Source organism: Nymphalis io, chromosome 11, assembly GCF_905147045.1.
Source record: "Nymphalis io chromosome 11, ilAglIoxx1.1, whole genome shotgun sequence".
Taxonomy (NCBI): Eukaryota; Metazoa; Arthropoda; class Insecta; order Lepidoptera; family Nymphalidae; genus Nymphalis; species Nymphalis io.
The window spans coordinates 10,233,206-10,243,937 of NC_065898.1; the positions used below are offsets into that span (position 1 = coordinate 10,233,206).

The 10,732-nt window shown below is 32.5% G+C and overlaps 1 protein-coding gene across 1 annotated transcript; it reads left to right on the top strand.

Annotated features, from left to right (window-relative positions):
* Positions 1 to 252: 252 nt before the first annotated feature.
* Positions 253 to 822, top strand: LOC126771812 (growth-blocking peptide, long form-like). The gene has a single exon (XM_050491918.1). The coding sequence runs from the start codon at positions 315 to 317 to the stop codon at positions 768 to 770; it is 456 nt and encodes a 151-aa protein (XP_050347875.1). The 5' UTR covers positions 253 to 314; the 3' UTR covers positions 771 to 822.
* The last annotated feature ends 9,910 nt before the right edge of the window (positions 823 to 10,732 follow it).

A 10,732-nucleotide genomic window follows, 5' to 3' on the forward strand; every position in this document is an offset into this window, starting at 1 on the left:
TTTATCTTAATCACTACACAAGTAAAAAACGTTACTTGCTTTAAAAATTGTGATTATAGATTTACACAAAGCTAGAGAACGAATATTTTCTTACGAATGCGTTTATTATTATTTGTTTAGAATAAAAACCCGCTAATGTTAAGAAATACTTGTAAATTTTTTATCTATTCGTAGAATTCATGTAACTATTATCAGCATTTCATCGTCAAAGGTTATTAGTTCAAGACAGTTTATCTTCTTAGAAATATTGTGTAAGCAGGCGCAGTTGTCATACGATCGTTACAGTTAAAACACGTCTTGAACAATTAAACAAAATGAGAAGTGTATACTGTTTATGTATTATTGTGAATCTACTATTGCTTAATAGCGAAGCTGATGCAGGATTAGTCAAAGGAATAATCAGCTCAATACACGACACAGCTCACAAAGTCCGTGATGATATCCATCAGGCATTACATTTTAAAGAAGATCCAAAAAAGGAAACAGCTGATGTAGTTACCGTTGCTGATAATAAAACTAACGGTGATAATAAGTTCGTCGCAACATCTACTGCGGCTTATAACAATAAAGAAGTAAATAAGGAAGTAACCGGTGTAGTTATGCCTAAGGATGAAGATGACAGCAAATTAATTTTTGTAACGAATCCGACAACTGAATCTACAGTGAATTTTACTTCTACTACCGTTAAAGATGGAAGAGAAAATTTCGCTGGTGGCTGTTCTACAGGTTACGAACGAACCGTTGATGGCAGATGCAGACCTACTTTCTAAAAACTTTTTGCTTAAAAGTGTATTCTGAACAAATATACCAATTGATATAACATATGGTTGTTTTTTTATATAGTTTTTATTAGTGTTTTATATTGAATAAGATATATAATAAAATCGAAGTAGGTCCAATAATTATATTTAAATAGAGTAAAAACTGTTTTATCTGGGCAATTTATCTAGCTTTCAGTACGTGTGAACACGGCCCGTTCACTATCAGCTATTAATTGGTTCTGAAAATACTCATAATGAAGTAACAGTGTGGAATACGTGACTTGAATAGTTGATAAGTAAATATAATTACAAAATTCCGTTTAGGAAATACAATGATTTGTAGTTAATTTAGAGAAATAAAGGCGTAAAGTTTAAGTAACTATTTGCAAGTAACGGTATAAAAAATGTTTGTTGTAATTTGTAATATTAATAAAAAATAATATATAAGAACAGTGGTACTTAATGTTAATGTTACTGCTTGACTTAAAAATAATTTGTCCTAGAAATTTTATGAAGACAGAGCGAAATTCACTTAATTTTAATATAATATACAAATTATGTCTTGCCAGGTTCATATTCCATAGATAATATATAATATGATTAGTATTTTATTAAATATTGTTATTGTTTTTATTAAAGTTTGTCTTATTACTTCGTTTGTGGTGTATTCAAAAAAACAACCGTGAAGTGTCCTTACATACGTATTTAGGTTATTTGAAAAAAAGCTTAAAGGCTTTCACGAGTATGTAATAATAATGTTCTTGCATATTATTACATATATTGCGTTTTTGCATAATGGTCAGATTAAGTTATTGAATTCGTTTAACTATGTTATGTTATAAGGACTGCAATAACGTCGTCAAACCAGAAGGGATGTTTGCAAACCAAATCGCATGAGACCAATTTTTCTACGAAATTTGATATCGTACAACATAATCGATGTTCACATTAAACTTTTCATATGGCCGTGCGTGCGCCGCGACCGATGCTATCGTCTGCTTCGTTATTAATTATAGAAGGCCAAGGAAGGGTTTGTGCATATTACTGCTGTAATTTATTGTCGAAATACCGACGATACGTGCTGATACGTATTCGGTGTTCCGATTTTTACGAGTCCGGACACGCGATTTCGAGTTGTTTCGAATGTATCAAGTTGATATGTTGAGTTCTTAACTATGTTGGTGAATTATCATAATTTGAACAAACGATACAAATTCGTTCGTTGTTCTTTCGATTCGATTCGATTTTTTACTGTATTTGTTTCATGACTATTGATCAATTGATGAATAAGTTTATCTTTATACGTTTCAATGTGTTTATTCGTTTTTATTCCTCGTGGTATGAATCATAAATATATAGTCTTGTAAAAAATGTTATTATTCTACAAATGAGAATATTGACGAAATAATAAGTAAATAGTTTTAATAAAGTATTTAATGACATTTCAATTAATAAAGTTAACCCTTTTATTTATAAATAATAATTAATGAACATTTGACATTTAATATCTATCTTATGTATCATAAGTTTCTTTCATTATTATCAATTAATGGTTCTGATTAATTACCTACATCTTATTATTACGCCTTGTCATATTGTTATTATTCTTTATTTTCTATTGTTAGTTATGAATACTTGCATGTCATAATATGGGTAAAACATTGTACTTAATATTTTGTACCATTTGAAACCCAATGTTTTATGCAAATTGACGGAAGTTGGCGTGGTTGGTTGATACTTACCTTGCCACTTGATTACAGCTGTAGGAGAAGATTTATCGCTACCAGCTGTGGTAAAGTCCATGCTATGCATGAGAGTGAAAAGTCCTGGAAGGCGATGATAACTTTTGCGATGGTGTCATGAAGCAAAAGGAGGCGGCGGAGAGAGAAAGGTAGAAAGATGCACTCGCAGACCCGATGCGCCGAAGGAGAACAGGATACAGACGGCATCGCAACGCCAACTATTTTCCTCCATGAAGAGAACCTCCGGGCAATGAAAAGGGGAGTTCATTGCTTAAAGTATAGGGTCCCCCAGGTCGATAAATATGTGAGCATAACCGGCACATCCCAACAGGGGTATTTAACATCGAAGGGTTCGACAAAAAGAACAGCCACAGGTGGAGGCGCGGAAGAATGCGTAAGCGTACCCGCAACTTCGCCAAGTGTGGATCGTTGGAACCGTGGTGGTTTTAGTCGGTAAGAGTCCGACATAACCCTCCATATATCATCAGATATGGAGAGTATCCATGAGGATTTCCCCACGATAAAAAAAAACTTACCTTTCACGCCGAAGGTTGTGGGTTCGATTCCCACCCATGAACATGTGTGTGTTGTCCTGAGTCTGGGTGTAATTATCTATATAAGTATGCATTTACAGAAGAAAAGTAGTATATGTATTATATCAGTTGTCTGGTTTTCATAGTAGAGCTCTGCTTGGTTTGAGATCAGATGGCCGTGTGTGAATAATGTCTCATATTATTATATATATTATTATAAATCTTATATTGTTTAATAACATTTTCTCTCCTATGAGGTAACAAAAACCTAAGCACATGGGCTGTAGCCAAGCGCGAGTAGGGGGTGATCGAATGAGCAGGTGAGATGGATGAATGATGAGTTTGAGCCGGTTGGCGTGGTTGGTAGATACTTGCCTTTCACGCCGAAGGTTGTGGGTTCGATTCGCACCCAGGACAGACATTTGTGTGCATGAACATGTCTGTTTGTCCTTAGTCTGGGTGTAATTATCCATATAAGTATGTATTTATAAAAGAAAAGTAGTGTATATGTAGTATATCAGTTGTCTGGTTTCCATAGCACAAGCTTTGTACAAGCTTAATTTGGGATCAGATGGCCGTGTGTGAAAAATGTCCCAGGATATTAAATAAATGAAGTCGTAAGGAACTTTATTATTAAATAAATCATTCATTAATTCACTTTCTTCGAAGAATATGTAGGAAGCTATGCTACATTGATTTTTATTGAAAATTTATCACCCCACTATTTTCCCCTTGTTCACACTGAAAATCATCACGTGTGCTTATGAAATCGTTATAGTTTGGTAGTTTTAGGTTTGAATTACAAACAAAAAGGTTCAACTTTCAGTTACGTGACTTCCCATCGTGAAATTGTGAACATCCCAACTTTCGACATTGTTTTCATTAAAAACTTTAAATTTTGATACTTTGATATTGAATGTTTACAGTGCGATAATTCATCAATAAATATGAAATTAATATTTCAAAAATATTTAGTGATCATAATAATATCACATATATTTGAATAAATAAAACAACTGTATCAAAGAAAAATTGAAAAATATTAAGTATTTATTTGTAATTGTAATTTATTGTTATTCCATTTATATAATCAGACTAATATTTTTATATATTAAATCTAGTTTGATTCAAGCTAGTTAAAAAAACAATTAGCTTGATTTAAAAAAATATGATGATTTTGATTTCATATTCATACTAAATGAATGATTTGGTCTTATTTTTAATTATGCTATAATCCCCATTATAAATTAATAGCGGTACAGCAAGACATGGAATGCCTTGTACTATATACAAAATAGTATGAACTGTAGTTGTCGTAAAACTCATATATATCTCTATATATCTAGTTACTCGGCACTAGTTACTATTTGAGATCAACATTAAGATACTATCATATTTGATTAAATCAACTTAATTTCAGCCGACGAGTTATCAGCGAGGGCGTTTATGCTAAAATATGTTTCCGTTTGTAATAAATGGTGATAATTGGACACTATGAGCAATAAATATCTAATGGAATTCAGATAAGCCATAAATGTTGTAACAGGTCGACGCTTGGAGTTAACTTGATGAATGGAAACAGCACATTATTTTCTAGATTCCATTTTAGATCATGTGACGAATGATAGCAAAAATATTTTTTAGTCAGAAAAATTAAAAAACTGACTCTTAAAACATTTGGATTTCTAATAAAACAATGTTCTATACTAATAATTTTGGAACAATATTGAATCAAATACAAATAATATCATAAAAATCATTAACAAAAAATAAATATTTTTATTTTAAGCTTGTAGAGTGATTTTCTGTGAATAAAGTTTCGTTTCATTTCAAATATTTTTTTATATACATTTTTATTTGCGTACTAATTCGTTCTACTAATTACTAATGTCACTGTCACTGGTCACCAGCGCCAATGACATTGGCGATGCGGGAAATATTAATCATTCCATACATTACAATTGGGAACTAAGATGTTATGTATCTTGTGCCTGTAGTTACACTGGCTCACTCACTAGAATATCTGATGGGTGGTACCTACCCAGACGGGCTTGCACGTAGCCTTACCAGCTAGTAAATATATTATATATAATGGGAAATATTTTAATGAGAACAAAAAAGTGCTCCTCAAAGCATATTAACCTTTAAGCGTTATATTTGGCCCTTGTAAAATATATAATAAGCCATGTGTAAAGGAACAGTGAGTCAATCCACTCCAGTATAGATCTACTATGGATATAAAGCAGATTATAACATTCATATAGAAAAATATTAGCAATGTACAGTGAAACTGCTAATGTCGAAGTGAGCAACGATTGTTTAGTAAATAAAATTACATATTATTTAAATGTATTGTGATGCAAAAATATACTCCAAGGTACATTATTATTTCTAAGTCAGTATTATTAGTCCTTGATCGATATTCTCTGTACGGCGATCCGAATCGAGAACGGTGGCCGATCGAGAAATTCACTTAGAGCATCGGACGAGCCTGGAATAATTTAACCAATAACAATCCTTCAGATAATTTTAGAAGCGAATGAAAAACTCCGAGTGTTCTGTATGATGTATTCCGTATTTTTTTTTACTGTTACAGATTAAATAGTTTGAACCACAATGATGAAGAGTATTAAGAGAAATTTTAGCTTTTTACTATGACAAGATTCTAATATTGGTTCGAGACATGATAATTCCTATTTCACTTTTAATTTTTTTTTATGTTATCTATGTATATATCTATCATACCTATATATGGACGTCCATACCTATGTATGGACGGGTAAATGGGCCACCAGATGTTAAGTGGCCCATAGACATTGGTGATGTAAGAAATATTAACCTATTCTTACATCGACAATGCGCCACCAGCCTTGGGAACAAAGATGTTATATCCCTTGTGAAGTAGTTTCAATTTTTTCTTTTATTAATCTTAGATATAAACAAGAAGCCGTTTCATTAACCACATTCTCTAAATTATGAACAAGAAATATTTTGTTTAAATACAGACGTTAAATTAAAAAATATAAAAATGCTGGCAACTGTTGGCTATAAGTATAAGGAATTGAAGAAATCTCTATTCATTGACAATTCAAATTTCCAGTACAAATGTGTATATTATATTAAGTATTAATAATGTATTTCTTTTATGTCAGATTTACAAAGTTTCCAGTTGTATCCTAACAAATGTTCAGGTAAAAGTCTGTACGGGCTTAAATGTCATTATAATATGAGAAATGTACCAAGAGCACTGAAAGCTATATGGAGCAAAAACAAACTTTTTTTTAAATCTACTTCAAAACATGAAAAAAATCATTCATTTTTTCATGTTTAAGGATAAATTACAAATCGGCGGACCCCTGCGCCCTGCCACGGCTGTACGCCTCGCGCTGATAAAGCAATTTGTGACGAAGTAATGTCTGCGTGATCAACGAAGCCACTGTCATGAATTTTTTTGTTACTTTGTATAAAGCATTTGTAGTTTAGTTTATTTATTCTTTTATATAGAGCCGATATGGCCCAGTAGCTAGAAGACGGGAATCTAAGCCGTTGATTCTGAGTTCAACTCCGGACAAGCACCACTGAATTTTCATTTGTTTATTTTCTTTTAGTAATTCATCTCGTGCTCGGTGGTGATGGAAAACATCGTAAGGAAACCTGCATGTGGCGGATGAAAATCTGCCACGTGTGTCCACTAAACCGCATTGGAGCAGCGTGGTAGAGGAAGCTCCAAAATCCTTTTCCTCAAAAAGGAGAGAAGGCTTAGCTCAGCATTGGGATATTTACAGGCTCTTATTTTACTTTACTACAAAGATCTATCAAATTATAGTCTAGGAGAAATTTAGCTCTTTTTTGCCAATATGAAAAGCAACAATTGCAAGGCCTATCTTAATATCTTTTTGAGAAGAAATGTCTGATTGATGTGTTCGAAAACTTTCTTCTAAGTCAGAGGGATTTGCATAGTTGTAATTACGGACTATTTATGCTTTAAAAGCAATTAGAAAGTGAATATAAAGGTACATTATATTGATTTTACATGATCGTCTATATAACGATAAACATATAACAGGCAGTAAAACTATAAGGCTATATATGAATACGTAACTAAGATCAACAATTAATCAAGTAATTTCGATGCTGTGTTGCAAACGGACGTTGTACATTAGTAGTATTCATGGCAGGTATTAAGTTGTCGTTGTGTAGGCTAATTAGCGACTGCGGATAACGGTTAGTTTTAAAACCTACCTGTATTTAAATACAGTATGGAATATAGTTTATATTTATAATTTTAATTTAATTCCACATTCAGAATGTGTATAATAAAATCGACTAAATTTTTGTTATTAATTGTAATTAGTTTTAAAATTATATAATAATATTACAAATATTCAATAAGGTATTATTTACATTAAAGATATTTTATGTTTGAGATATAAAAATACTTTATACTTTACTGGTGGTAGGGCTTTGTGCAAGCTTGTCTGGGTAGGTACCACCCACTCATCAGATATTCTACCGCAAAACAGCAATACTTGACATTATTGTGTTCCGGTTTGAAGGGTGAGTGAGCCAGTGTAATTACAGGCACAAGGGACATAAAATCTTAGTTCCCAAGGTTGGTGGCACATTGGCTATAAGCGATGGTTGACATTTCTTACAATGCCAATGTCTAAGGGCGTTTGGTGACCACTTACCACCAGGTGGCCCATATGCTCGTCCACCTTTCTATTCTATAAAATAATAATAATAAAAATTGTTACTGTACAAATTGATCGCGATTGGTGGCAAGAATGCTGGCAGCAATTCGTTTCCTCTGGGCGAAAAATGACCCAGCCCTCCTGTCACCAGTAGAGAGGAAATAAGACAGGGTGTAATGTATTTGATGAAAGTTTTTGCACTATTACTCCATTATTTTAAACTCATTCTTAAAAATTAATCACAGATATATTTTTAACTATTATTCTCCGATGACATTTAATATAGGAAAGTTGATCAAATTGACAACCTGGTCACCGTCACATATATATATATATATATAAGCGCACATTACACTATCAATGCCTCCCAACCACGGAATTTATGACCATTGTGCCTGTAATTAAACTGACTCAAACCGTAACATAGCAATACGAAATATGTATTAACTTAGAATAAATAACTATATTTAATTTGAAAATGTTGGTCGGTTCAAAATTCAGATCAGACTAGTACAGTGATTTAGGTTTTGGTATTATTGATTTAAAAAGGAATAAATAATAAACTATTTAAATTAGTAAATCAATCATAAATAATTGAAAAAGGGGAGGGGAGGGGGGCGTCGAGATCAACTTCGTCCCGTCGTTCCCGCTAATGCGTTATATCAAAACGATCCCGCAGCTGTTCCGATCCGTGCCGAAGATGGACATTGCAATGGTTTTAGTGGGTAAGAATTCCACATAACTGTGTTCCCTCCAAAGGCCCGGGTAACTTTCTGATGGTTTCCATTGCGTTAAATAAGATTGCGCATGTATTTTAACTAGCTATTCTCTTCTACGTCATCTAAAAGCCAATGCTCGCTGATATATATATATAATAGTTTAGCATTTCTCACAGGGTGGGTTGAACTCGACACCGTGCTACAAGAATAAAATAGCGAGTTACATTGTCTTTTTATTGTTTAATTTTATTCGAAAATGATCATGTTGCGTGACGCGACGTTAAGGTTGTGTCTTTCATTACTACATTGCTGTTTAAAGTAAACGCTTCAATTATTATTAATTACAATTTTTATTTTTTATTTTGCATATTTATATACAATAGGATAGTTTTATTGGAACAGAAAATGCAATGCATGCGAAATGGGAAACTGCAATAGTCTATTCGATACTGGAATGGAAGGCTGTCGCCCACGTGTTATAAATAATGATTTCCATATCACCTATAAATCCGCTCGAAGCTGAGTTAATATAAATTGTAATCAGATCAGTTCAACAGGTGAAATCTCATTAGTGGAGTGAATCGGACCACGTAAACTTGGAACTTAAGTTTGAAACATTAACGACATAATAGACTAATTACATATGTTGATTATAAACACAAATATTATTTTGTAATTTGTGTTTATAAATTCAACTCGGGCTTGGCGGTGAAGGAAAACATCGTGAGGAAACCTGTATGTGTCTAATTTCAAACCTTCTCCTCAAAAAAGGAGAAGACACCTTAGCCCAGCAGTGGAACATTCACAGGCAGTTACTGTACTGTCGATTATAATTATAAAATATTGCAATATCCAAAATTAAAATCTTATTATCTCAAGTAGGCTCTTATAAGGTCTTTTGCATAATATTTAATCATAAGGACAAAATAACCTATAAAGCCAATGTATTATCCCAAAACGGCATTAATTTCGGTTGTTACTTGTTTACACCAATTAAATTACATAGGTATGTTAATTAAATACAATTAAATTATTATTTATTCAAAGACAAATTGCGTATTTCGTAAATTTTATATTGGAACATATTTGTAGTGACAATCTTATTCATATTGATATAATTAAAAAATGATTATGTTTTTTGTATTGTAAAATTATGTCATTAACCTCTACAACGAAAAGCTATCGAAAAACACTCGCACTCACTTATATATTCACAAACACACATGCTCGCAATCACGTACGCATGAAGAAAGTATTAAAAACCATTATAAATAATAACTAGCACTTATTCCAATTTTAAAAACGGCTAGACACCAATATTTGAACGCTTGTACATAACTAATAGTGTTTTCTGAATACGTTATGAGATAGTTGCGCCGTAATTACGTGTTTAGCAATACTATACGTCAGGGCAGAATGCGATTGCGCAGCGGGACCATAGAACTTGGAACGGTTTTATTTATTATTTATTTACTTTTCACTAACCCGCCTCACTGCTTCTGTGGGATATCTAATTAACATATTAATTTAATGGTTTAATATTCAATTTATACGTTTAACACGAGGGATTAATATAACGGTAACAGTTTTTATCTCATTCTCGATTGCGGTAAGTTATTTGAAAGGTAAATTTCGTTATTATGGCGAGTTTCAATTTACTGCTATGTAATAACAGCCAAAAATTAAAATTGACAATACTGTGTTCGAAATTTAAAAAAATATATTGTCGTAACTCATTTTGTGCCAAAAAAAAATCGGAATAGTAATTAATTATAAGTTATTAAGCTCATTCAATGTTCGCGTCTACAGATTTATAGATCTACTAGAACCGGCGTCGCGACATGTCACTTGAATGGACGCCCGTATTCTTACTATTTACATATTTAATGACGTAAAACGTCGCTGAGTGTTCGTTCGTCGCTTAATGAGATACACTATCGGGTTGAATAAACGCACAGCCTCGTTTACGTCCTCCACTGGATTTAGGTGAAGTGGAGACAAAATAATGAAACTCGCTAATTGTTTGCTGAATTTGTTCAAAACGTGAGAGAAAATACTGAAAGTCTAAAATATAACTAAAAGTATGAGGTCATAATTATGAAATAGATTATTAATTGATTGCCTATATTTTGCTGTCATTAGCAAAATGACTCTTTGTCTTGCAAGATGACATGAATGACATCGAACATACAATTTCTTTTAGTAAATTTAATTTGGAAGACTTCAAATTGCATCATACCTGGAATAAGAATTTATCATGTATAGTATCTAATAAGAAATAGC